The sequence below is a fragment of the Emydura macquarii genome, unplaced genomic scaffold, assembly GCF_026122565.2.
Source record: "Emydura macquarii macquarii isolate MOO-44397 ecotype Brisbane River unplaced genomic scaffold, CSIRO-AGI_Emac_v2 contig_968, whole genome shotgun sequence".
NCBI lineage: Eukaryota > Metazoa > Chordata > Testudines > Chelidae > Emydura > Emydura macquarii.
Window position 1 is genome coordinate 4,689,366 of NW_027131105.1, and position 26,554 is coordinate 4,715,919.

Below are 26,554 nucleotides of genomic sequence, written 5' to 3' on the forward strand. Positions count from 1 at the left end.
ATGTATGGCGCTGGTACTATTTCTCCAGCCCACAGCTAAAAGCCCCAGCCCCCAGTCTAAGGGGAGGAACTTCTGGACCTGGACTCAACTAATTATGGGGGACAATGAATGAAAAATCAGGGATGGGCCTGGAGGTCAAAGGGCTAAACGTAGGGAGCCTGAAGGGGACACCGAGCAGAGAACCCCGGACAGCGCCCACTGCTCCTCGAAGGTAGCCAAGGAGTCAGCGGATGCAGCTCAGAGGAACTCTGCTCGGAAAAGTGATCGGATGGAGGAATGGAAGCAGGCCCCACAGTTGCAGAGCACCTCCTTGGCCAACTTCATCTCCCTGGTGTTGCAGATGGCCGCCTTGGCCCAGGCGAGGAGGAGGAGGAGGACAAGAAGGTCCCGCGACTTTGTGGGGCCGTGGATGGGGTGCGCGTAGATGAGGAGATGTGAGGAGAAGTGCAGCCAGAACCTCAGCAGGAGGCTCTGGAGGAGCCGGCATAGGGGCTGCAACCTGGCGCACTCCAGGCAGATGTGCGCCAGGGTCTCCCTCACGCCACAGAAGGGACAAGCTTTGGGACGGGGGTTGAACTGTGCCAGATACGCCCCTATGCTCATGGCTCTGTGAAGGCGCCGCCAGCCGATATCCCTGGCGGGATGTGGAGCCATGGTGGAATACAGGCTGGCCCACCGGGGTCTCTCACTCTCTACAGGTGGTAAGAGGTCCCGCACGTGTATGGCGCTGGTGTCAGAGTGACATGTTCTTCTCTGCAAGGGCCTTGCAGAATGGCAGTTAGACTCATGCTTGCAAAGTATCTCCAAGTGCCTTGTGCGGCGGGAGGTGTCAGTTCCTTGATTTTAGAGCTGGGAAACTGAGGCACAGAGGGGGGACGGGACTTGGTCAAGGTCACACAGCAGGGCACTGGCAGAGCTGGGAGTGGAACCCAGGAGTCCAGGCTCAGCCATTGGCCGTGCTGCCTCCCTCAGATTTTTGCCACTGACGCTATCCATGCTCCCAGCTTAACCCTTGGCTCTGGATCCGTCCCGATGACCTAATGGCCTTTTCCAGGTCTGACGCCTCTGTTCCTCATTGGGAACTGCCCCCCCAGCTCCTGTTGGGGCTTATTGTGCATTTCCTGTCCCCAGACCACCAGCAAGCCACCCCCCTCCAGGTACAGGGTCCCTTTAAGAGCCTGCAGGATGGGGGAGGGGGCCTGCAGCCTGCCAGCAGCTGTCCTGGCCCTCCTTGGTTGGTGGGGACAGCCCCTACGTGTCCTCCCCCTGGCCTTTTAAAGGTGGAACCTGATCCCCCTCCCGCAGGCTGATAATACTTAATGGGGACCAGTCACGTGGGTGGCTTTTGACCAGGAGCTCAGGACAGGGCAAAGCTGCCAGGGGCAGGGGGCTCTGACACGGGCACGGGCATCTGACCTCCAGAAGAAGGGAGCTGGTACCTTGGGCAAGGGGCAGTGCAGAGCAACTAGGAGGGCCTGTGAGAGAGAAGACTGGGTGTTAACGGGGGAGAGGGGACAAGAGGACAAGCCACGATGACCACGCAAGTAGAGAGCCACATGCAGTACAACCACTCGTACATGATGACGGAAGAGTACATGCAGCAGGAGGAGGACTGGGACCGGGACCTGTTGCTGGACCCCGCCTGGGAGAAGCAGCAGAGGAAGGTGGGTGGCTATGGGGGCTAGGCACGGGCAGGGCGAGCAGGATGGGAGCTGCGGAGAGGAGCATTGGGGTACCCAGGGTGCGCAGGTTTGGAGAGCTGGGCAAGGGGCTGCGTGGGGGGTATGGGGGAAACCCAGTCAGGATGGGAACCTCAGAGAGGTACCGGCACTGTGGTTTGGAGAGGCCGGCCCAGGGTCCCATCTCTGCATGAGAGAGAGTTGGATGTACTGGGGGCTGGGGGGATCCTGAGCAGGAGAGAGGCCAGGTTGGGCACTGGAGGGCAGGTACAGGGCACCATCACCGCAGAGATTTGTGGCTTTGGGTGGGGGCAGCCTCTCAGTGGTGCCCGGGTTTACCTGGGTGGGCCCCATCTCTGCGAAGGGCAGCCTCCAAGCAGTGCCAGGTGCCCAGGATTACCGGGGTGGATACAAGCCCCCGCCTCTGTGTAGGGCACCCGGCCGAGCAGTGCCCCGGGTTAGAGCGGTTGAGCTTGTAGGGTTTTCAGGAGCCAAGCCCCGAAGTGGCGGGTTTGGAGAGATGATCTTTGGAGCAGGCAGCTGCTGTGCAGGAGTAACTGATACTGCTGGATGCCCCTTCCCAGCCCCAGATGGGTGACGCCAGCAGGGGGGAGTCCGAGGAGGCGGCTGCGTGTGTCCTAGAATGGAGTCTGTGTGGCGTCCAAGCTATGTCAGGAATGATGGGGATGCGAGAGGCCTGCTGGGCTAAATATACCCACCTGCCTTGCTGCGATCTGGCCTTGGGGTGGGCTGTGCAGTGGGGCTGGGAGCAGGTTCCTCCAGGTGTGCGTGACATGCTGGCCAACCTGGGCCCATGCCTGTGGCCAAGACGTGGGCAGCGGCCCCTGGGTGCGAGGCAGTCTCGGTGATCGGTTCACGCACGCATTGACACACCCCGCCTCCCAAACTCTCACATGCAGCCACCCCTGCATGTCTTGATTCACAACAGTCTCTGTCTCTCAGAGCGAGGCAACCCCCCCCCACACACACACAACAGCGGGCCTGATCCTAATCTCAGCCCGCAGCAAATACAGACTGTCTCCCTTGCAATCGATGCAGTACCAGTGGGGTGAGTGGGAGCAGGAGCAGGCCCAGTGAACTCTACCCCCCTTCCCCAGGGACCTCTCTCGATGTCTCTGTTCTTATGGCTAGGGTGGATTGGCCCCAGGACACAACCCAGAATGCTAACCCGAAGTCCCTGGTCCCAGCCCCACAGAACTCTTGGTTCAGGTGGCTGCATTAAGGCCAGGCGTGGACATTGCTGTTCTCCGTCAGGCAAGGGTGCCCCATGTCCCCTCCCCGCCCCTGTCCTTTTGGTTTTGTCCCCACCGTTGGATCCTTTCTGCCCTGGCCGGTCACTGCTGCGGGGAGCTTTGGGCAGGTGGGGATGGGGCAGAGGGAGATGTTCCTTTCTCCCACCAGTCCTAATCTTGATCCCCAGCCCCTCAGGATCCTCTCCACCGGTGCCCCTTGGGGCAAGAACACCAGGTCTAACCCGGCTCCCTGTACCCGGGGAGATGGCACAGCCACGTCTGATGGGAAAAGCTATTAGAGCCCCTGTGGCCAGGGGACAGCAAGGCTGCCACTCCTGGCAGGGGGCACATTACTGAGAGAATGCCCCCCCCCACCCGTGCCAAGGAGCTGCCCCAATGTAAAGGTTAGGATGTAGGGCCAGGCCAGGTCCTCCCTATGCCAGGACAACTCTGGGTTCACTGGGTGACTCTGGATTGGCCCTGGGGGAGCTAAGATCAGATGGTCCTGGCCCCATTGCAGTCAGGGTGTGACTTTGGAGATCAGAATTCAGCCCTTTGTGCTGAGCCCCCATGGAATGGCGCTGCTAGGTCGAGCTGCCCTCTGGGTATTGCCTGCCCTCAGCCTTCCCACACTGTCCTGCACTGAGCTCCACAAACATCATCCGCTTCCACTGGACGGCTTGAGCCACTGTTCCCCACCCTCCCCATACAGATGTTTGCCTATCCCTGGTCAGTTGCTGTCTCTTTGACCCATGATCCTGTCAGCCTGTGGAACTCACTGCCACTGGATATCACTGAAGTTGGGTGTTCAGAAAGGAGGTGAATAACAGGGCTGTCTGGAGTCTGAGCAAAGACTGAAAGAGCAGAGGAGAGCTGGGGGAGTAGTTGTGACCTGGCTGCTTTGGGTGTTAAACCCTGAACTCTAGCAATTGGGGTCAGGCAGGTGCTTCCCTTGGGGGAAGGTTATCCTACTACTGCGGGGCTCTTACTCCTACCTCTGGGCAGCTAGTGCTGGGTATTTGAGGGTGACGGGATACTGGGGTAGATGGGCCCCTTAGCTGACCCAGGTGGGCCACTCCTGCGGGAGTTTGCACCGGCTCTTTCTTAGACTTGTGTTAAGTTGTCAAAGAAGGGCTCAGTGCACAGGGTGTGCGTGTGTGGATCCCAGTGTGTTAGTGCTGTGTGCATCAGTGTGTGTGTACCCTGGTGTACCAGTGTTGTGCATATCAGTGCTCTTTGTGTGCATACTCTGGTGTGTCAGTGGGGTGCGTGTGTGTATGAACCCCACTGTGTCAGTGCTTGGGAGGGTGCCTACATGACACAGGCAGGTGACCTGCCTGGTTGTTCCCTCTGAGAATCTAAAACCATCGCTGGGGTCCCTGTCCCCCAATCAGCCTGTTGGAGGAACCTGTGTTTCTTGAATTTTCCCCACAAGTGTCTGATGAACTTGTATGCTGTGTGGGGCAGGGACTTGCCATTCAGTTCTGGTGTGCAGTGCCTAGCACAGTGGAGTCCTGGCCCATGATGGAGGCCACTAGGTGCTACCCCAATACAAAGAATACAGATTTGAGCAGAGCAGGGGATTGTTTGTTTCGAGTCCCCGCTGCCCCCTCGTTAGCAGACCAAGGCTAGTTTCTCCCACTAAAAGGGCTGGCAGACGGTGCGCTTGGGAAGTTGTTCCTGCTGATGCGAGTGTTTTGGGGGATTGGGAAGGGGGATCGGGTGGCTGTGGCTATTCCAGACGCCTTGCCCTTGTAAGGCGGTTTCTATAATAAACTGCCCCCCGCCCGCCCCCTGCTGCTTCCCGGGTGGGGTGAGCTCATGTGGATATTTTGGAAGAGGACACCTCTTAATTAGGCTATGGCCCTGGTGGGGCTGCAGCAGCCCCGCAGCCTGGGTAGGCCACACTGCTGGGCTCCTACAGGAGAGGCTATTTAAAGAGGTCTGCAAGGGGCTGTGAATCAACTACAGAGACAGATGGGGTGGGGGGGGGGAGTACACCTGCTCCCATGGGCAGAGCAGGTGGCTTCAAAGGGATACTGTGTGGGTGGGTGTGTGCTTGTGGGGCGGGAAGGAGGAGGGGTGGGGGGGTGAGCACCAGGGGCTGACGGGAGTGGGGTCTAGTGGTAGGGCATTGGACTGGGAACTAGGACTCCTGGCCTCTGTTCCCTGCTCTGGGAGGTGATGTGGAGTCTAATGGTTAGAGCGGGGCTGGGGGTGGGGGCTGAGATTCAGGACTACTGGGTTCTCTTTCCACTTTTGCTGTGTGATCTTGGGTGGGTCTCTCTGCCTCAGTTTCCCCACTGGGACAAGTCAGGGAGAAGGGCGATAGGCCCCCCCCAGCCTGCCCGCAGCCCTGCTCTACCCAGAATGCTCTGCTCTTGTGCGCTCCCTCCCCTCAGTGGCGAGCACAAGGAGACCAGTGTAAAGGGCAGCGTGAGGGGTGGGGCATGTGGGGCAGGGGTGGGAATGTGTTGTTGTTCGGGCACAGGAGCTCCCATCCTGTCCATGTTAAGGGCCCTTTGAATCATACAGTCTGACCCCCTGCAGCACCTTCCCTCAAGGCGATTCCTGCCCCCAGCCCACATCCGGTAACAGAACCGTAGCGTAGAGATCTCTGACCTAGATTTAAAGTCCCCAAGGACTGGAGAATCCCCCCCACACCCACATCCAAGGAGAAGCTGCCCCCTTGGAGAATCCCCCTTTTTTCTAAACATCTGCTCCCAGCCATTGGCTTTCTAAGCCTTTGTCTGTGAGATTCAGGAGTCCCCTCGGGTCAGAAATCTCCTGTGTTGGTGCCTCTAGACCAGGATCAAGGCCCAACCTCACCCCTTCATCATGCTGAATCTTGGGGGCTGCGTTAGTCTCTGGCCAGGAGACAGGCTCCCAGCACGCTGGCCTGTCTGTGCACTCTCCCTGGCCTTTCACCATGCAGCCCTCGGTTTCAGCTGGGAAATGGAAGGGGGGATCTCTGAGCTGTGGGTACTGCCAGGACTGGGGAAGGACCAGGGAGGGATTCTCTGCTTGGAGGTCTGTGGGCTGGAGGAAGCTGAGTTGTAGCCACGCAGTTCCTGGAGCAATGGGCAGGACGGGGCTGGGAAAGGTCTGTGCAGCTGAGCATCAGGGGAGTGATCCTCGTGGTGGAGGTGAGAGCTGGAGAGGGGAACCTGGGTGGGTCTCGGGGGGAAGCAGCCTTGGCCAAGAAGTGGGCAAGGAGAAGGAGGTGGGCTGGGGAACCGGAGACATGCCAGGAGCACAAAGCTCTCCCTGGCCCCATAGTGGAACAGAAGCTGCACGAAGGGGTGTGTGGGGATGGCTGGACAGAGAGGAATGCAGGGAAGGGAAGGAGGGCGGGCTGGCTGGATAGATGGCCAGGGGGCAGGTGGGGCTGGCTGGATAGATGGCCAGAGGGCAGGTGGGGCTGGCTGGATAGATGGCCAGGGGGCAGGTGTGGCTGGCTGCATGGCTGGAAGGATAGACCTCTGGAGGGCTGCATGCTGGGGTGTCTCGATGGCCAGATGCTGGTGGGATGTGTGTGGGTGTGGATGGATGAGCACAGGGGGTGTCGGGCCGAGCTGGGAGTGAGGAAGCCCCCCCACCCCTCCTGCTGCATTCACTCCCACCGTGTTTAGCAGCACCCCAGGGAGGGCAGCCCCTCAGACTATTGTGCTAGCTAGAGCCAAATCCCTTAAGCCCGTGTAAATAGCGGGGAATGATCCACAAATACTCCTGCTGTAATGAAGGATTAGCCCCAGGGGATCCCAGCCCTGCTGCCAGGCACAGGACACAGTTTCCCATTGCCAGTGCCAGCGGAAATCCGGCCGTGCTGCGGCTCCCGCTGTCCGGGTAGTTCCCTGCTGGATGACAGCGGGCCCAGCCGAGCACCAGCGCATGGCTGGGGGGAACAGTGGGGTAGGGCTGGGGGCAAAAGCAGCTTCCCCAGGGACACGCAGGCCAGCCTCCTGTGAGGCAGCAAAGCCCACAGGCGGTGGGTGTGTCTACACTAGGGAGATTCTTCCGGCACGACCCCGTAGTGTAGATGCAGCCTACGCCGACGGAAGGGGTAGGAACGCCTCCCCGAACGAAGGGTTACATCAGCATAAACCCTCTTCCATCCGCAGAGTTGTGTCTGCTCTGGGGGTTTGCTCGCCACAGCTGCACCAGCCGGGGGGTAGTTAACAGCTCTGACTGATGTCACTCTGCTGATGTCACTTTTCCGTGTTGCCTAGCTAGGACGCAGGAGTGTGAGCCAGGATGCCTGGCGTCTAATCCCACCTCTGGGAGGGGAATGGGGTCTAGTGGTTAGAGCAGAGGGGCTCTGAGCCAGGACTGCTGGGTTCTATCCCCAGCTCTGGGAGGGGCGTGCAATGTAGGGGTTGGAGAAGGAGAAGTGGCTGGGACTCTGGGTTCTCTTCCCACCCTTGCCTTTGACCTTGGGGCAAGTTCCTTCCCTCTTGATGCCACTGTTTCCCCTCCCACCTTCTGTCTGTTCAGACTGGGAGCTCTTGGGGGCAGGGTGTGTCTCACACCTTGCGTCTCTGCAGTGCCTTAGTCTGACAGAGGCTGATCCCAGTCAGGGTTTGGTCAGTGCCCGTTCCAGGGGGAGCTGCCCCACTGCGAATCCCCCTCCCCGCTAAACATTTGCCCCTTCTTCCCAGTGTGGATTTGTCCAGTGTTGGCTCCCGGCCACTGGCGCGGCTCAGAGTTTGTCTGCGAGATGCATGAGCCTCCTCAGGTCTGAAAACTTGGCTCGGTGCCACTAGCTTGGGATCCAGCCCCGCTCCCTCCGAATCGCGGGGCTGCTTTAGTGCCTCAGCAGGAGGCAGGATCGCAGCCCGTGGGCCGTTCCCATGGCTCCTCTGCTCCTCCCCAGCCTCCCACAGTGTGGCCCTGGGATCCCAGCCCTGGGCTCCGCCACGATATGCACAGAGGCCCCATCCCCTCCCTGCACCGCCCACTGCCCGGTCAGCACATCCGGGGATCACATTAGCCCTTGCTCTGAGAGCTGGTGGCTTGAAACTCGTGTAGCACAGTCCCTTGGTAGGGCTGGGCCCTCTATAGGGGTTTATGAGTCTGCTAGTGGCCTCCAGGAATGGAGAGTCATTTTACTCCGGCGCAGACGAGGCAGGCGTGTTTCTGGAGGGTGCTTCAGGGCCTCCGTTCTAGGCCAGGCGCTGTTGAATGTTTTCAGTGGTGATGGTGAAGTAAATATAAAATCATGGCTGGTGAAGTTTGTCCATGACACAAAGATTGGTGGTGCCATCAGGATAGGCCAGTCCAACACAGCCACCCCGATGGCTGGGTAAAGTGGGCCCATTCAAAAACCCCTGTGTTTTAATACAACCAAATGCAAAAGTTATACCCCTAGGGCCAGGGAGTGCAGGCCAGCCCCCCAGAATGGGGGATGGTGTCCTGCGAAGCAGTAACTGAAAAAGACTTAGGGGGTCAGAGTGGACCGACAACTCGGCAGGAGCTCCCAGTGTGACGCGACTGCGGCAGAAAAGGCCGGATAAACGGGAGTAGCGAGTAGCCGGGAGGTGATTTTCCCTGTGGACCTGGCACCGATGAGAGTGGCACTCAGAGACGGCCTGCAGCTCTGGGACCCGCCTTTCCGACGGGATGTTGGGAACTTGGAGAGGGCGCTGGAAAGAACCACAAAAAATGATTCAAGGGCTGGAGAAAAAGCCTGATTGTGAGCAAGTGCGTGAGCTTGGTCTGGTTAGCGTCTCCAAAAGCAGATTGTGAGGTGAGTTGATCCTGGGGCACAAGGACCTGCCCGAGGAGAAAATCCTGGGCACTAGAGCAGGGGTTCTCAAGTTGGGACCCCCTTTGAAAATACTTCAGGCTGTGACGACCCCCCCACAAAAGTGATCACCCTCCCCCCATGCCATGTCACCCTTACCGGCATGCGCGGGAGCTGACAGCTCATGACCCCCCATGTAATAACCTCACGACCCCCAGTTTGAGAACCCTGCACGAGAGGGCGTTTCATCGAGCAGAGTTAGGCAGAACAAGAACCAGAGGCTCGGAGTAAAAGCCAGACAATGAGACAACCTGAAAAGAGAAATCAGGCCCGTTTTTCCTGGGGAGGGTGGTTAGCCATTGGAACAAACCCGCTCGGGGTAGGGTGGATTCTCCATCGCATGGTCCCTTCTGGCCTTGAAATCTATGAAGCGGAGGCACCAAGAGGGGATGGGGTTTGCTCAAGGCCGGGGGCTGGGCTGGGTGTAGATGCCAGGTGCCCTGAAGCCCGGTGCAATGCCTAAGCCATTAGGCCCTGCTGCGTCCCTTAAAAGTCGTTGTGGCCCAGGCCCTGTGGCTGAGACGGCTCCACATCTCTGAGCCATCCCCTGAGCCCTCCAGCAGAGCCAAGGGGGAGCGCACATCCGCGGTCATTCTTTGCAGGCCTGCTCTGGCTGGAGGGGGGGGGAGGGCCGGCCGCTCGGCATTCGGGTGACGCTATGAAATCCTAGGGCCCCCCTAAAAATAGCCCTGTGGCTGAGCTGGAGAAAATGCCACAATGATGCAGGGAGCGTCTATTTATAAAACATCCGGGTGCGTCTCGAGAGCTGGGTCTGTCTGGGCAGGGGGCTTGGCTCGCCACAGGGCCAGGGGCTCGCAGGTAGCCTGCTGGGCCGGGAGCCAGAGCGGCAGCGTTCTATCCTGAGCTCTAGGAGCGGGGAGGGGCTGGGAGCCAGGACTCCTGGGTTCTATTCCTGGCTCTGCTGCTGAACTTGGGCAAGTCCTGTCCCTTCTCGGTGCCTCTGTTTCCCCTCCCGCTCTTTGTCAGCTGTCTAGGGACTGTCCCTTGCTGTGGGTCTGTGCAGCAGCCAACGTGACAGAGCCCCTAAATGCTACTGTGGTACTGCCAATATCTTAACAACGAGGCATCTTCTCCCATACCTTGCTTGGTCATTTCAGTTAATCAGGAGTGGTCAGGTAACTGTAAAGATACCAAAGTCCCACAGATCGTGAATCAGTCCGGCTAGAAACTCTTCCCCCCTCACTCCAGCTCCCTTAGGTTGCCACAATCCTCTAAGTTCTCCCATCAGCCATAGAGTCTCCCTGAGTTTACAACATCTTTTAAACCTTCTTTATGCTTCTGAAAGGGGCGCCCTTTGTCTCCCATTGCTGGGACGCTTCAGCCAGCTCCGGGGGCTGGGGGGGGGAGGGGGGGGAGAGGAGGGCAGGTTCCTAAGGAGATTGTGCTGGGTGTGAGCTGAGTGTTTCCCACTGTGCTGTTCCTGGCTGGGAATTTTCAGGATTTCCCTTTCCTTCCCCTGGGAATAGCTCTTGCTTGGCTGTGGTGATGTGCTGCCAGGGCCAGGGCATCCTCTGTGTCATCAGTACAGGAGAGGGTTTTAAACCGTCGAAGGGGCAATGATGCACCTCCCACAGCTGGAATGGGGGCAGAGGGGAATTGATTGTAGGGGACGATCCTGCCCCTTGCGGGATGGGTGAGGAATATGGGATAAAGTGGGGGGTGGTTCCAGGGGACTGTTAGGATGAGGCTAGATAATCCAGCCAGATGGGGGCATCCTGCCCTGCCCCTCACCCATCCCACCTCCTGCCAGCCTGGCTCTGTCCTACAAGCCCCCAGCATGGGACAGCGACGGTTTTCTGACAGGGACTTAAAACTACAGGGTGTGAGTGTGTGTGTCAGTGTGTCATTGCCCTGCTGGACTGAAGCAGATCTGTGTGTGTGTGGGGGGGGGTCACCCCCCCCTTCCATGAAGAGAATGGCAGCAGGGATGTAAAAAGAGGGTGACACTGCGCCTTCTGAATGGAGTCAGACCCACACTAGAGAAATAGCCTCTGCTTAGACCGGCTCTGCCTGGGGCTTGGTGTCGTTTGAGCCCCTTGTACTCACCACTCCCCCCACTCACCAAGAGGTGTGCACACACAGACGCACCCCCCCACGTGCTCCAGGTGCTTTACAGTGGGGCTGCGCAGCCGCCCCCTCCCATGGCCCGTGCTGCCAACCCCTGCAGTTTCAGTGCAGCTCTCCCGCGGTTTGGCCTTTCCCTTCAATCCCCAGCTCCCGGGCTCTTGGGAGTCTCTGCTCCCATTTAAACCCAGAGGATGAGTGTTCCTGGGACAGGGTGGGGGGGGGGGGGTGGAGAGCAATGCATTCTGGGATACTCTGCTGCTCAGGGGGAGGGGTGCAAGGCTAGTGGGACCATGGTTAGAGCCACCCAGGTCCCATCTAGCCCATCCCCCTGCCAAGGACATCCCAGAGGCTGAACGCCAGCAGCCGTTCCGTTCAGGGTGGCTGGAGGTGGGGCCCGGGGCTAGAACAGCTGTTCCCTCCCCCTGCCACCCTCCATTCTTAGCCATGCCAGGAATGAGGCCGTGATGGGAGGGACGTGTCCCGTCCACCCCGCCCCGCCCTGGGCGGCAAAGGGAGCAGGAGCAGTCCGGTCCGCACCGAGGAGGGGAGGCGGGTCTGCTCTGTGGGCCAGGATTCCCATGTCCCCTCTCGGGGTGGGGGGCTGTGGCAGCCAGCCAGCCGGTGCCCTTTGGCTGTGCCTTGCAGATCATGAGCTCACCCCGCTGGGACGCGTGGGTACAGCCCGCCCCCCATCAGGCACGGTGTCGTGTGCCATCTAGATCTGCAGAGTCGATGCATTGCTGCAGGCCTGACTCATGCACGCACACACACAATCCCCCCCCACCCCCTCCCGCCAATCCAGGCTACCAAGCTGGGGCTAAATATGGGGCGGCGTTGTGAGCAGGGACACACACGCACCAGCAGGGGGAGCAGTGACACAGACACCCCTTCCCTGCAGCTTCTGCGCGCACCCAGCCCAGGAGGGGTGGGGTGTGGGGCGAAGGGGCCCAGTGGCGTGTGTGTGTGTGTATGTGTGTGTGTGTGATTAGCAGAGGGCAGGGAGCCCCAGAGGCTGTGGGAGGCGCGGGGTCAGCATTGAGTTAAGGGAGAGCTGGGGGGGTTGCAGTTTTGGGGTCCCTGGTGGTTGGGGGGGGTCAGTTAAAAGAAGAGGGTGAGGGCTCAGCAGTGGGGGAGTTGGGGTGGGACTGGCCAGCCCCAGGGTTAGGTGTGGGCTCTCTCTAACCCCCCCACCCCATCTTCTCCCGCAGACATTCACAGCCTGGTGCAACTCCCACCTGCGCAAGGCGGGCACCCAGATTGAGAACATCGAGGAGGATTTCCGCAATGGGCTGAAACTCATGCTGCTGCTGGAGGTGATCTCAGGTAAGGCGGGGGGGGCGGATCCATGGAGGGGCATGTCAGGGTGACGAGGGGCCCTGGGTAGGGGTGTGAGAATCCATGGGGAGCCACTGGCGGGAGTTCAGTGGACATGTAGGGGTGTGCGGGAGAGAATCCATGGAAGATGAAGGGGAGGCAGAGGGGGAGCCAAGGGTTGCAGTCACCGGGGCATATCCCAGCTGCAGTTGGGGGGGTAGGGTCTGGATCAGGAGTTATGTGATAGGGGCTTGTGTGTGTCACACTGGTGGGGTGTGTGTGTGTGTGTGGTGGGGTGTGTATGGATTGCATGGCTGAGTTGGGGGGGTGGTGTGCCCCCGATCCCCCTGTCACCAACTCTGCTCCCAGAGGTGAGCATGTGTGTGGGGGAATCTGTGCTCCCCCCATTGCTGACTCTGTCTCAGGCAAGGGTGTATGGGGGTGTGCAGGGGAGCCCAGGATGGGTGTGGGGGGGTTCTGAGTGCCCCCCTCACCCCATCACTGACTCTGACCCCCAGTTGTGGGGATGTGACTGTGGGGAGGTGCATGTGGGGGGGGGGGCCTCTGGACCCTGACTGGTGACTCTCCTCCCCTCAGGTGAGCGGTTGCCAAAGCCGGACAAGGGCAAGATGCGTTTCCACAAGATTGCCAATGTCAACAAGGCCCTGGACTTCATTGCCAGCAAGGGGGTCAAGCTGGTCTCCATCGGGGCTGAGGGTGAGCGGGGCAGCGGCCCAGACTGGCATGATGAGGCCCATGGCACTGGCGCAGCCTCCTCCTGCATGCCCCGTTCCCCGGGGTGATGCCAGGTCCATGCTCTGGCGCTGGTCGGAGGGTGCTGGGCCTGTCTGGGCGGGCGAGGTGGGGACAGGCATTGGCAGTGCTCTCCATGCGGGGCTGGGGGAGTCGGGCTGGGGTTGAGCAATCCCATGCGGCTCTGAACTGGGCCACGTTCTCCTATCATCCCGTGGGCTGCCCTCTCTCTGGGGGGATCCCTTGCCAGGTGCCTGGGCCCCTGATCAGCACAAACAGTGAGGGGTGGGGTCAGGGAGCCTGGCTTTACTTCTGTCTGTCTTTCCACCCCCATGTGCCTCCTCTGCCTGCCCACCCATCTGTCCGTCCATCCCCATCTATCTATCTGTCTATCTGTCTATCTCCATGCATCCCATTTCCCAGCCCTGTCCACCCGTCTGTCTTTCTCTGTCGCTCTGTCCCCCCACACCCTGACCCTGTCTCCCCCTTTCAGAAATCGTGGATGGGAATCTGAAGATGACTCTGGGGATGATCTGGACAATTATCCTGCGCTTTGCCATCCAGGACATCTCAGTAGAAGGTGAGTGCGGCAGCCAGGCTCTGCCCCGTTACACACACCCATACGTACCCCTGTACATTGTATGCTCCATACACCCGTCTACACACACATGCGCCCTATACTAACCCCTACACACTTCATATAACTCCTGTAAACTACACAGCCAGTCCGTACTATACGCCCCTATACATACACCCCATACATACCCTTATAAGTTGTACACTCCATGCACACCCCATATACATACCCCTGTGCACTATTCATCCCATACAGCCCCTATAAACACTTCTGTACACCCCATACCTAACTATCTGCAAACGCCCCTATACATGCACCCCGTACACTACACACTCCTATACCCCCCATACATTAGATTATACACTCCATATTCCCACCATATACATAGCCCTGTACACTAGGTATTCCATACAGCCCCTATACACCCCCATACATACTTACCTACACACTCATACACCCTATACAAACCCCTGTACACGGACCCCTGTACACTACACACTCCATATATCTCCTGCACACCATGCTCAGGGTCTGACTGATGGCCAGATTTGTGGTCAGGAATGACTTTTCCCTCAGTTTGATTGGCAGGGGCCTTTTACTTTCCCCTGCCTCACGGGGTGTGGGTCACCTGCTGGGATCAAAAGGCCTTGCCTTGCCCTGCCACGTCCAGCCCCTGTCATCACAGGGCCTAGGGCGTTGGTGGCCTCTGGGCATGTGCTGTTCTCTGCCTGGGGCTGACAACAGGTCAGTCTCCTGAGGTCTCAGAGGCTTTAGTCAAACACAGGTGGCCGGGCTTAGTGCAGGGGTGTCTGGGGGAGGCTCTGGCCTGTGCTGACCAGGCAGACTCGGTGATCTAATGCCCCCTTCGGGCCTTATAGCCATGAATCTGAGACACCCCCTGCTGCCCCTGGGCCCCCACCCCCCAGGCGGCTGTGGGTCAGGCTCTCCCTTGCGCAGCAGGCCCTTCCTGCCAGTGTCCAGGGGCCACTCCACATGCCCCCCGCCCCTGTCTCCTGCTCCTCTGCCCCCCGCGCAGCCGGGCCGGCTCTGAGCTGCGCTGCCTGGTCTCTTGCAGAGACCTCGGCCAAGGAAGGGCTGCTGCTGTGGTGCCAGAGAAAGACGGCTCCGTACCGGAACGTCAACGTGCAGAACTTCCACATCAGGTAGGGGGCGCCGGCGGGCTTCCCTGGGGCTGGGGCTTTGGGGCAGGCCCCGGGTGCGCCCTCACCCTGCGGCCTTCATGAGTCAAGCTGGCTGGGGCTCAGCCCCGCTCCTAGGAGACAGCAGCTTCGAAGGGGCTGCTGGGCCGCAGGAGGGAGCGCAGGGCAGGGCTGGGGTGTGTCCGTGCTACGCACGGTGCGCCAGGGCGGTGGTGCCTGGGCGGTAGTACCGGGCCCCAGCACAGCCTGCTGCTGGCAGGGGTCACGGCCGCAGATCACCTGACTTCTTCTCCTTCTCCCGGGATGTGGCACAGCTGGAAGGACGGACTGGCTCTGTGCGCCCTGATCCACCGCCACCGGCCCGACCTCATCGACTATGCCAAGCTCAGAAAGGTGCGACGGCTTCCCCCCGCAACCCCGCCTGCCCCTGCTCTGTCCCCCACCCTTCCCCCCATGGCCCCAGCCCCCACCCTTGCTTTGCCGCTTCCTTCTCTTCCCTCCTCCCAGCCCCCTGCCCCTCCCAGCTCCTGCTGCTACCACAGGACAGAGCTGAGACGTCGCAGCCAGTCTACGCTTCAAATGCACAGTGGTGCTGCTGTACGGGCTGAGAGCGTCTCCCGCCCATGCAGCGCTGTGCACCCGAATGCTTACGCCGGCACAGCGTATGGCGCTCGGGTGTGTTGTTTCTTCACACCCCTGAGGGACAGGAGTTTTGCCAGGATAAGTGCTGGTGTAGACACCGCCTAAGGCAGGTGCTTTCCCCCCAGCTCACCCCGGCTGCCGCCCTGCTGGCATTCGCCCTGCTCCAGGCACTGCTCCAGCCTCCCATTTCCATCCCCCGCCCAGGCTGTTTTTGCCCAAGGATGTTCAGCTTTGTTGGCCAGATTCCGCCCTGCTCCCCCCCCAACACACCCAAGATCCAAGCTCTGCCCCCAGGAATGCCCGCCCCGTTACTGCCGATGCCCCCACCCCGCCTCCCACTGTGTGGGCCAGGGCCCCCTTTCTGCTTTGTTGATTTGCGTCGCTCCCATGGTGCCCCCACCCATGCCAGAGGCTCACACCGCCCCCTTTGCCTGCTACCCCATCCCCTCAGCCCCAGCCTGCCACCAAGTCTCCCTCCCCCCCACCTGTCCTCACAGCTCTGTCCCCTGTGCCTAGGATGACCCCATCGGGAACCTCAACACCGCCTTCGAGGTGGCTGAGAAGTACCTGGACATCCCCAAGATGCTGGACGCGGAAGGTGAGAGGCAGGCGCTGCACTCCGAGAGCTGCACAGAGGGGTCTGGGTCCCCACTGCTCTGGCCTGGCCCTCTGCCCAGCCCTGACCTCCTAATCCTGGTGCGGATTTCCCAATTCTACTCCCAGCTCCTAACCCTGACCCTGACCTGTCTCCTGGGACCCGGGCAGGCCAGGGCTGGGCCAGCGTGGCCCTAGAGACTTGGTCATACACCCTCCTCCTTCCAAGCTCCCGCGTCAGCCCCCTGACCTGATTCTGTAGATCAGAACTCCTGGGTTCTGTCCCAGCTCGGTGGGTGGGGGATCTAGTGGGTTAGAATAGGGTCGGGGGCTGGGAGACAGGACTCCTGGGTTCTGTCCCAGCTCGGGCGGGGAGAGGGAGCTTGCATTGCTTTGCTGGCCACCTTGTGCTGATTGGGGTTGGCTTCAACCAGTTTCTTAAGGACTGTGTTCACTCCATCGGAGCGGGGCGGTGACACGCACCCCTGCGTCTCCCAGGGCGTCTACACTTAAACCACTGCAGCGCTTCACTATAGATGCTCCCTACATTGAGTGGAGAGCTTTGCTCCTCACTGTAGTTAATCCACCTGCCCGAGAGGCGGTAACTAGGCTGACAGAAGAATTCTTCCGTCCCCCTAGCCCTGTCCACACTGGGGGCTAGGCTGGTTTAGCTACATCACTCGGGGATGTGGAGACACAGGTATGCCGATGTAAGTTTCTAGTGTAGACTGGCCCCAAGAGCAGACATGATCCTTTTCTTCCACTGGGTAGTCATGCAAAGTAAGGGGGAAACTAAGGCACACAAAGGCTTCATAACAATATTACAGGAAGTTCCCACTTTGTCACCGGCACATCCCAAGGGAAGGGGGGCTGGAAGAGGGAGGGACAGGGCCTGCAGGTCACACAGGGCACTGGGTCAGGGGAAGCAGTCGAGATGCCTACGTGCCCTTTGGCAGCAGGGTAGGGGTGTGTGGCCAGGTCACCCCCGACCCCCATTGAGCTGCTGTCATCGCCCCACAGACATTGTCAACACGCCCAAGCCGGACGAGAAAGCCATCATGACCTACGTATCCTGCTTCTACCATGCCTTCGCTGGAGCCGAGCAGGTACCTGTGTGTGCCCCCAGCCCAGCTAGGAGTGGGGGCAATCTCGGTCGGGGTCTGTGCGCCACCTGCCCCCATGGGGGTCCATGCAGTGCCTGGCACAACAGGGGTCCTGATCTCGACTGGGCTGTGGGGGTGTTGCCAGCCCAACTGGGGACCTGACTTTGCTCAGGAGCTGTGCAGGGCCCAGCACAACTCTATTCCCTCAGGCCCCAGGGATGCTTGACGGGGGGCCCCGATCTCGGTCAGGGGAAGGGAAGGGAAGGCCTGTTCCCAGGCTGTTCTCTCTTTCCCCCTCCAACGAGAAGTAACGTGGTATTTCTCCCCCCCACTCTCCAGGCTGAGACGGCCGCAAACAGGATCTGCAAGGTGCTGGCGGTCAATCAGGAGAACGAGAAACTGATGGAGGAGTATGAGAAGCTGGCAAGCGAGGTAGCACCTGTCCTGCCCTGGAGACGCCAGGCCCCTTGGTCCCGACACCTGCTGGGGGCGCGCTTCTAGACCTGGGCGTGCGGGGCAGAGGAAGGGTGGCTTTGTTAGGCAAGGCACTGACTGGGTCTCAGGACTCTTGGGTTCTCTCCTGGCTCCAGCAGGGGAGGGGGATCTAGTTGGTTAGAGCAGGGGGCAGGGTTGGGAGCCAGGTCCCCTGGGCTCTACCTTAGCTCTGGGAGGGGAGTGGGGTCTAGTGATTAGGGACCAGGAACTAGGATTCTTGGGTTCCAGGCTTGGCTCTGACCCTGTGCAGAGGGGCCGATAATACTGGCCTGATGGGGTGCAGCTGTATTCATTAATGCTTGAGGGGTACGGGAAGGGGGGGCTGTGTTGCATTCCCAGCTGCTGGGCCCCCCACCAGAGGCAGCCGCATGGGAGGGCCAGGCTGGGGAGCGAGGAGCTAGGGTCGGGCTAAGGCCCTGGGGCTCTTGACCGAGAGTCACCCAGCACCGTCCCCTGGCGGCCCCGCCGCCCCCATCTCTCTGCAGCTGCTGGAGTGGATCCGGCGCACCATCCCCTGGCTGGAGAACCGCGTGGCAGAGAAGAGCATGAGCGCCATGCGGCGCAAGCTGGAGGATTTCAGGGACTATCGCCGAGTCCACAAGCCGCCCCGTGTGCAGGAGAAATGCCAGCTCGAGATCAACTTCAACACGCTGCAGACCAAGCTGCGCCTCAGCAACCGGCCTGCCTTCATGCCCTCCGAGGGCAAGATGGTCTCGGTGAGCCTGGCACAGGGAGACCACACAGCTGCCACGGGGCCCTTGGCATGCGGGGGCGGATCTGCCGTCCATCTGTCCAGTGACACCGCCTCCGCTGCCCTGAGCGAGGATGGGGCCGGCATGGCACATCTGTGGGGCACAGGTCCACTGGGACCAGGGGGCCTGCAAGTGCCTGGCCTGTGATGGTGCCCACAGGGCAGGGAATCGTGTGCTGGGAGACACGTGTGCCTGGCTGCCGGTGTCAATGGGGCAGGCAGCCATGCGTGCTGAGAGTGGTGAGGACACACACAGAGCGTGGGCCCAGGCTGGTGTGTCCGTGGGGCAGTGAAGCCCACGACCCTGCCATGTGTTTCTGCCCCCCAGGCGGGCATAGGGTGGCTTTGGTCTAGGTATTGCTGCCCTAAGGGCCGGGTGGAGTGGGGTGGGGCTGGTGGCCAGCGCCAGGGCTTCTCTGGCACTGTGGGGGGGCGGGGGCAGTGCCAGGCTCATGCGTCTCTGCCTGGGGCGGGGGTAGGATATCGCCAATGCCTGGAAGGGGCTGGAGCAGGTGGAGAAGGGCTATGAGGAATGGCTGCTGACCGAGATCCGCCGCCTGGAGCGCCTGGAGCACCTGGCCGAGAAATTCAAGCAGAAGGCGACGCTGCACGAGTCCTGGACCAGAGGTATCAGCCCCCGCCCCTCCTGCACGGGGATCCCCCAGCCCCTCTGCTATGGGGATACCTCCACCCCTTCCCTATGGGGATACCCCCTTCTGCTACAGGGGTGCCTCCACTGTGGATCTCCCAGCAGGGACTGCTCCTGTCCCCGCCCCAGGAAAGCACCACCCCTCAGAACCTGACCCCCTACTCTGAGGTTCCCCCAACCCTCTGGGATGGGGGGGGCCTCTGCCCTCAGTGACCCCCACACGGGCGGTCCCCCTTGCTGTTGCTCCAAGCCCCAGAGGCCCCTCGGGGTGGGGGCTGGGAGGGTGGGAGCCAGGGCCAGCTCGGCTCAGAGCACGCTGCCCCCGCAGGGAAGGAGGAGATGCTCTCGCAGAGGGACTACGAGTCGGCCTCGCTCATGGAGGTGCGGGCGCTGATGCGCAAACACGAGGCCTTTGAGAGCGACCTGGCCGCCCACCAGGACCGTGTGGAGCAGATCGCCGCCATCGCCCAGGAGCTTAAGTAGGTGCTGGGCCTGAGACAGACCCTGCCAGGATCCCCCTGCCAGAGCCAGCGGGAGAACCCAGGAGTCCTGGCTCTGCCTCCCGCTCCCCGCTCTAATCACTCAGCCCCACCCAGCTCCTAGTGCCTGGGCAGGATCCATGGCTCTCTGCCCTGCCCTGCCGCACCCCAGTGGCTCGACGCCCTGCCCCACGGCTCAGCTCCTTGCCACATGGCACTGTGCCCTCGCCCGCCCACATCTCTCCCCCTCCCCTGCAGCGAGCTGGACTACCATGATGCCGCCTCGGTGAACTCCCGCTGCCAGGCCATCTGTGACCAGTGGGACACGCTGGGCACCCTCACCCAGAAGAGGAGGGACGCGCTGGAGGTGAGCTGGGACTGGTGCTGCCCGGGTCACAGGTGGGAGGGGCTTCTGCTGCCTGCCGGGGCAGGGAGGGAGTGGCCGGGCAATCGGCCTGCCCCGATGCAGGGGCCATGGGGACCGTAGGCGCCCCCTCCCTTCTAACGCTTGGGCTCTGCCCCTGCCCAGCGGGTGGAGAAGCTGCTGGAGACCATCGACCAGCTGTACCTGGAGTTTGCCAAGAGAGCCGCCCCCTTCAACAACTGGATGGATGGCGCCACCGAGGACCTGCAGGACATGTTCATCGTGCACAGCATTGAGGAGATCCAGGTGCGAGCCACAGGACGCCTGGGTTCCATCCCTGGCTCTGAGGGGAGTGGGGTCTATTGGTTAGAGCAGGGAGCGCTGGGAACCAGGACTCCTGGGTTCTGTCCTGGCTCTGCCTCTGGCCTTGGGCAAGTCATTTTCCTGCTCTGTGCCTTTGTTTCCTCTGTGTGTGTAATTCCCTAAGCCCCCTGCTGTCTACAGCCAGGGGGGTCTAGGGTGGGGGCAGGCAGTCGGGCACGGTCTGCTCAGTGCACCCAAGACCGTAAGCCACAGGGTTACCTCGGCTCAGCAAGAATGAGCCTTGCTGGAGAGCAGGAAACGCTTTCTAGCTGACAAAGGTCATTGGCGCAGGCGCCAGCCTTTGCCCAGGTAGTTTTCTCACTTAGCTTCAGTTTCCCGTAGCTCCAGCTGTCCCGGCCAGGGGATCCCGCCTTGCCACGCACTGCAGGCCTTGCACTCTCTGGCCCCGCAGTGTTGGGTAATGAGAAGGTCTCTTTGCTCCCCTGTATTACCAGAGCTAGACGGGCAGCCTGCCTGGGGCTCCGGCTCTGTTCCCGGCGTGATTGCTCAGTTGTCTCTTTCGATGCTCGATGGCTTTGTTTGCCTTATATGTAAATGTTCTTTCCTTGTCCTTGCCTGCGGACTGGCCGGCCAGGTCCCTGCCCTGTCTGCTGTCTAGGCTGGCTGTGAGCTGTGCCCCCCAAACGCGCTGTACAAACAGACTTCCGGCCTGTCTGTAACTCGGGACATGCCCTGTGCACACGTCCCGCGGAGATCTAGGACCAGCGGGTCACCGCTGTACAGGGTACCTCTCAGGACACATTCGCCAGACCCATTCTGACCCCTGTGTGTTGGAGGAGTGAGTGTGTCAGGCCTCATCTGAGTTCCAGGGTGGCGGGCCCTCGGCCAGTGGGCAGTGAGGGGTTCTCAGAGTCACATGCCCCCCTTGGTGACTAGTCCCTCCCTGCCCACAGAGCCTGATCACGGCCCATGAGCAGTTCAAGGCAACGCTGCCCGAGGCTGACAAGGAGCGCATGGCCATCCTGGGCATCCAGAACGAGATCCAGAAGATTGCCCAGACCTACGGCATCAAGCTGAGCGGGGTGAACCCCTACACCAACCTCTCGCACCTCGACATCGCCAGCAAATGGGACACGGTGAGTGCGGCAGTCAGGGCGGCTGCTGTTACAGGGCACCCAGCTGAACCCCCCCACCCCCGGCCATGTGTCTGTCCCACCCCACGTGTCCTGCTGTCCCTGGACTGCGTGTCTGTCCCGCCCCACGTCCATCCCCCTGACTGTGTGTCTGTCCCACCCCGACTGTGTGTCTGTCCCACCCCACATTCATCCCCCTGCCTGTGTGGCACTCAGTCAGTGCCCGGCTGTCTGTCTGGCCCTGCTCTCTTATTGCAGCCCTGCCCCTCGGCAGCCCCATTGCTCTTGGGCCCTGCCCCAAAGTCGCTAGATGTTGCTCTTTCAGCATCCCAAATACATCCAAAATGTCGCTGAACCAAATTTCCACAGAATTCACCAGCGAAGGATCAATCCGTATAGACAGGAAGGTTACAGACCTAGGACAGCAATAACAGGAGAGAGAGACTGGCTGGGCTCACCAATCCCTGCCAACGTTTGTAAATCATATTCTAACGGTGTTTGTCATGGAGCTTTTAAGGGCACACGTGGGCATGTCCTCGGAAGGCAACACATGCCAGGGCTTGGGCTGAGGATTTGATCCTGCCCCTATTACTAGCTTTTGCATTCAGCCTGCCCGGGTGAGAAGACATGCCCAGCGCCCGGCGCATCTGGTTAAGGTTGCGTAGACATAATGACGGTAGCTTGGTGTGCTGCAGAACGCCGTAAGAAGAGCACGGCGTGGATTTTATTGTGAATGGTTTTGTGACTACACAGATTGGCGATTCTGTCCCTGAATAGCCCCGTGAGCAGCAGTGGAAGTCAACGGATTTGTCGCTTGGACACTTATTTCCTTGCTGGGGAAACCAAAAAGTTGCTAAATGTAGCGACAGATTCACTAAGATGCCCACACTGGGATCCCCACCCTTGAGTCCCAGGTCTTTGCGCTTAGCGCCACCTTCCCACCCCCTCTGGAGCCCTGGCCCACAGCATCTCACCCGCTGTTCTCCCCCCCCTCCCCCCCAGGTGAAGCAGCTGGTGCCTCATCGAGACCAGACACTGCAGGAGGAGCTGGCGCGGCAACAGGCCAATGAGCGGCTGCGGCGCCAATTCGCTGCCCAGGCCAACGTCTTGGGGCCCTGGATCCAGACCAAGATGGAGGTGAGACCCACGGCTCTGGGAGGGAAGTGGGGACTAATGGTTAGAACGGGGGAGTAGGAATCAGGACTCCTGGGTTCTAGCCACAGCTCTGGGAGGGGAGTGGGGTCCAGTGAGGAGAGCAGGGAGTGCCCTCACCCAGTGACAGCCTCCCCCCCGCAGGAGATCGGGCACATCTCAGTAGACATCAGTGGCTCCCTCGAGGACCAGATGAACCATCTCAAGCAGCACGAGCAGAACATCATTAACTACAAGGCCAACATCGACAAGCTGGAGGGGGACCACCAGCTCATCCAGGAGGCGCTGGTCTTTGACAACAAGCACACCAGCTACACCATGGAGGTGAGAAGCCAGACGGGCTTTGGGCTCTCTGAGGGGGCGGGAAAGGGGGTTTCAAAGCAGGGATCAGGGGCTGGCAGGGGCACTCAGGGAAGGGGATGGCTAATGGGGTGCAGAGGGGTAGCGGGACTCGGGAGGGGGATGATTGTCGTGAATCGGGGGGGGGGGGGGAATGTGTGGTTGGGCCCTGTGCAGGGTGCACTCCGCGAGTGATTTTCAGGGTACTATGGGGGGTGATGGCAGGGTGGCCTCAGGGGGTGGGTGATCCCCCAGATGCTGTGACCCTCTCTGCTGTCCCCACAGCACGTCCGGGTGGGCTGGGAGCAGCTGCTGACAACCATCGCCCGAACCATCAACGAGGTGGAGAACCAGATCCTGACACGCGACGCCAAGGGCATCAGCCAGGAGCAGATGAACGAGTTCCGGGCGTCCTTCAACCACTTTGACAGGGTGAGACACGGCCCCCCTGCATCCTGATGACCCCACCCATGCCTGCATAGCCCCGCCCCACCAATAACTCCACCCCCACCGGCATAGCCCTGCCCCCATTGATAACCCAACCCCAATAATCCCATCTCTGCCTGGATAGCCCCGCCCAGATCGATGAACCTCGCTGACACCCCAACTCTCCTCCACTGGTGCCCACTGCCAGCTCTGCCTGCGCCTCAGTCCCACCCTGCAGCCCTGGGCTCCCCCCACCAGCTCTGCTGATGCCTCTCAATCCCGACCCACAGCCCCCCCTTTGCCGACAGCTCAGCAGAGGGGGGCCTGAGTGGCTCACAGAGGTGGAGCTCTCCTCCCTAGCTGGGGTCCCTGCGGGGCACACACTGGCTGCAGGGGCCCATGCCAGGCGAGTCTGGTCCCTGGGGCACATTCCCGGCCTGACGTCTGCTCTTCCCTCCCCGCCTCCCACCACTCCTGGACCCGCACAGAAGCGGAACGGGATGATGGACCCTGACGACTTCCGCGCCTGCCTCATCTCCATGGGCTATGACCTGGTAAGAAACACGCCCCCCGGGGGGGCCAGTACTGGCTACAGGAGAGAGCACCCCCTACTGAGCCCCAGCCCCACTCTGTGCAGCTCAGCACCCCCTATGGCCACAGTGGGGTCAGCCCCCAGCCTCACCCCCATTCCTACCCCCAGGGCGAGGTGGAGTTTGCCCGGATCATGACGCTGGTGGATCCCAACGGCACGGGCGTGGTGACGTTCCAGGCCTTCATCGACTTCATGACCCGCGAGACGGCTGAGACCGACACAGCCGAGCAGGTCGTGGCCTCCTTCAAGATCCTGGCATCAGACAAGGTCAGTCCAGCCAGGTGCCTCACCCACACCTCTGGGCGGGTTCTGCTGAGGCGGGAGCATCGGCCTCAACCCCCCGGGGCCCCTAGGGGAGCAGCTTCTGAAGGGCATGGGGCTGGCCTTGCTGCAGTGCATGCTGGGATTGGTAGCCTCTCGCAGCCATGCCGAGCCAGCTCCCACGGCTGGGCTGGGGTTTCCCTCGGCTTTCTCGGTTGGGGGGCAGGTTTTATTGCAGTCTGCCTCCACTGGCCTCCAGCCTGTCACGGACCCCACGTCACAGGGTGCGGTTAGGGTGACCAGACAGCAAGTGTGAAAAATTGGGACAGGGAGGAGGGATAATAGGCGCCTATGTAAGACAAAGTCCTGAACATGGGGACTGTCCCTATAAAACCGGGACATCTGCTCATCCTAGGTGCCTTTCAGGAGGGTCTCCCCCTCCAATTTCAGATGCAGCATCAGGATCTCAGTGCACCTTGGATCTGGCCTGTCTGCGCGGGGCTCTCTGCGCCCATGCAGTTAGACGCCCCGCATGGCCAGGGGGCACCAGTGGGGATGGCCCTGGGGCTAGAGCAGCGCCGCGGGCGTGGGCAAATGCAGGCCAGCAATGAAGCCATTACCCCAGCAGCGCAGTGCCCTGTGCCCGTCTCCCCCGGTTCCAGCTCCACGTGGCGGGGCCTGGGACAGTCAGGGGAGAGGAGGGGGGTGGGCTCCTGCCCCTCTGACCATTTCCCTTCCCACCTGTCAGAACTACATCACGGTGGAGGAGCTGCGGCGGGAGCTGCCCCCAGAGCAGGCCGAGTATTGCATCAGTCGCATGGCAAAGTACAGCGGGGCCGATGCGGTGTCGGGCGCGTTGGACTACGTCTCCTTCTCCAGCGCCCTGTACGGGGAGAGCGACCTGTGACCCTCACTCTGGGAGCCCCCTGCTGCATCCAGGAGGATCAACACTCCCCCTCCCTCCCGATCGGAGGGGGGAACCTGCCCGCCCTGGATTCATCCCCCCCTGCCTACCCCATGGAACGACGATACGCTGGAGCCCCACGTGGCCTGGACAGATGGATCGGGATCTGTCTGGGTTAGGACCTCCCCCACCCCCTCCACCCCCAGCCTTAGCTAGGAGCCGCCTCATCTCTGTCTTTGCTGCTGCCCCAGTAGAGGTGTGTTCCCCAGCCTGGCTCAGCCCCCCCCTCAGTGCCCAGTCTCAGCATCTCCCTTCCCCCTCTGGTCACGGGGGGCTTTGAACCCTAACCTGACCCCCCCCCGCTCCAAGTCTCTAAAATGCAGGAGGTGGGGCCAGTTCTCAGCCTCTCTGCCCCAGCGAGGGGCTGGCGGCACTACCCAGGGTCACGTGGCCCCTGTGGGGTGTGAACGTCTCTGTGGTGCCAGCGCAGGGAGCTGCACGCTGGGTGTGGGACACGAGGAAAGAGGCTGGGAGGAACTGGGCCAGGTGCGCTCCTTACACCCGCTAATAAAGGAAACACACCAGAGAGACCCACCCAACCCCTGGCTGTCTGTACAGTGTGTGTGAGAAAAACTTCCCCTCCCTCCACCGGAGTGGAGCGGGCAGGTGCGCATGCTGCCCCCTGGTGGAGAGAACTGGTGCGGCGGGAGTGGGGCAGAGCAGATCTGGGACAGTCTCTGGTTCCCAGGTTTTTTTACAAGTGTTGCTGGGTGGCACTTGTCATGCAGACAGGCCTAACTGCATCCCCTTGGCTGCAAGCACTGGTGAGTGAGGTGCCCATGAGCCAGTGGGGGTGCGCCTGTAGCTGTCCTGCTACGAGCAGCGCGCCAGCCACAACGGAACGTGCCCTTCTGCAAGGATCTTCCTGGTAAAGTTTTGCACTCTGCTGCCCAGGGACACGGTGACCGGCAGCCTCCTTCCACTGCAAATGTGACAGGACTCAGAGATCAAACCCTCCTGGTCCCATGATTCCTTGCCTGTCAGCCCCATGCTGGTGTGCATCTCTGCCCAGCCTTTGCCAGTATAAACACTGTCCTCCCAGCTCGGCCCCAGAGGTGAGGCTGAGAGAGAGCAAGCCACCTGGGCCAGACCCTGGTCATGTTTATCGCACCACTAGTAAGCGTGCCAGCACTCTGCGCGGATCTAAGACCTGTAAAGCCGAGATCAGAGACTAGAATACAGCGGATTACTGAGCGGGTGGAAGGGTGGGATGAGGTCTAGGGTCCATGGGAGTTAGGCACCTCAGTGGCTTTGTGGCTCTGAGTCACAGCGTCTTCGTAACTCCTACATACAACTTCAAAACCCCTGCCCCCAAAAGAAGGGTCACGGTTGTTATCATTGATGATGGTATTGCAGTAGTGCCTGTGCGCACCACTCATGGAGCAGGGCCCCATTTTGCTAGGTGCTGAACAAACAGCCCAACCAGGTGGTTCCCCACCCACCAGACAGCTAACAACCTACTACAAGAGCCAACACGTGGAGGCAGATGGGTGCACCAGGAAACAAAGAGACACCCCTGGTTGGCATGACAGGCTGTGATCTCTGCACACCAGTAGCCTGACCTGTGTCTAGTTTTTGGCAGACATAGTGGCTGGCAGAGGAGTGTTTTACAGCAGGATTGGAAGGCAGCGGGAGCTCCTCCCAAGTAGGTAGGCAAGT

General features: G+C 60.8%; 1 protein-coding gene across 2 annotated transcripts; it reads left to right on the forward strand.

Annotated features, from left to right (window-relative positions):
• The first annotated feature begins 1,341 nt into the window (after positions 1–1,341).
• On the forward strand, positions 1,342–25,425 carry ACTN3 (actinin alpha 3). Of its 2 annotated transcripts, none has more exons than XM_067543875.1 (21): positions 1,342–1,664; positions 12,032–12,146; positions 12,735–12,854; positions 13,384–13,470; positions 14,543–14,630; positions 14,942–15,020; positions 15,786–15,867; positions 16,884–16,969; positions 17,306–17,398; positions 17,947–18,177; positions 18,692–18,839; positions 19,190–19,340; positions 19,599–19,707; positions 19,870–20,010; positions 20,982–21,164; positions 22,164–22,298; positions 22,458–22,637; positions 22,938–23,084; positions 23,567–23,632; positions 23,779–23,937; positions 24,680–25,425. In XM_067543875.1, exons 1-21 carry the CDS (start codon positions 1,533–1,535, stop codon positions 24,836–24,838), a joined length of 2,691 nt encoding a protein of 896 aa, XP_067399976.1. In that variant the 5' UTR covers positions 1,342–1,532; the 3' UTR covers positions 24,839–25,425. The 2 variants fall into 2 exon arrangements, with proteins under 2 accessions (XP_067399976.1, XP_067399977.1); XM_067543876.1 differs by lacking the exon at positions 1,342–1,664 and adding an exon at positions 8,106–8,678.
• The last annotated feature ends 1,129 nt before the right edge of the window (positions 25,426–26,554 follow it).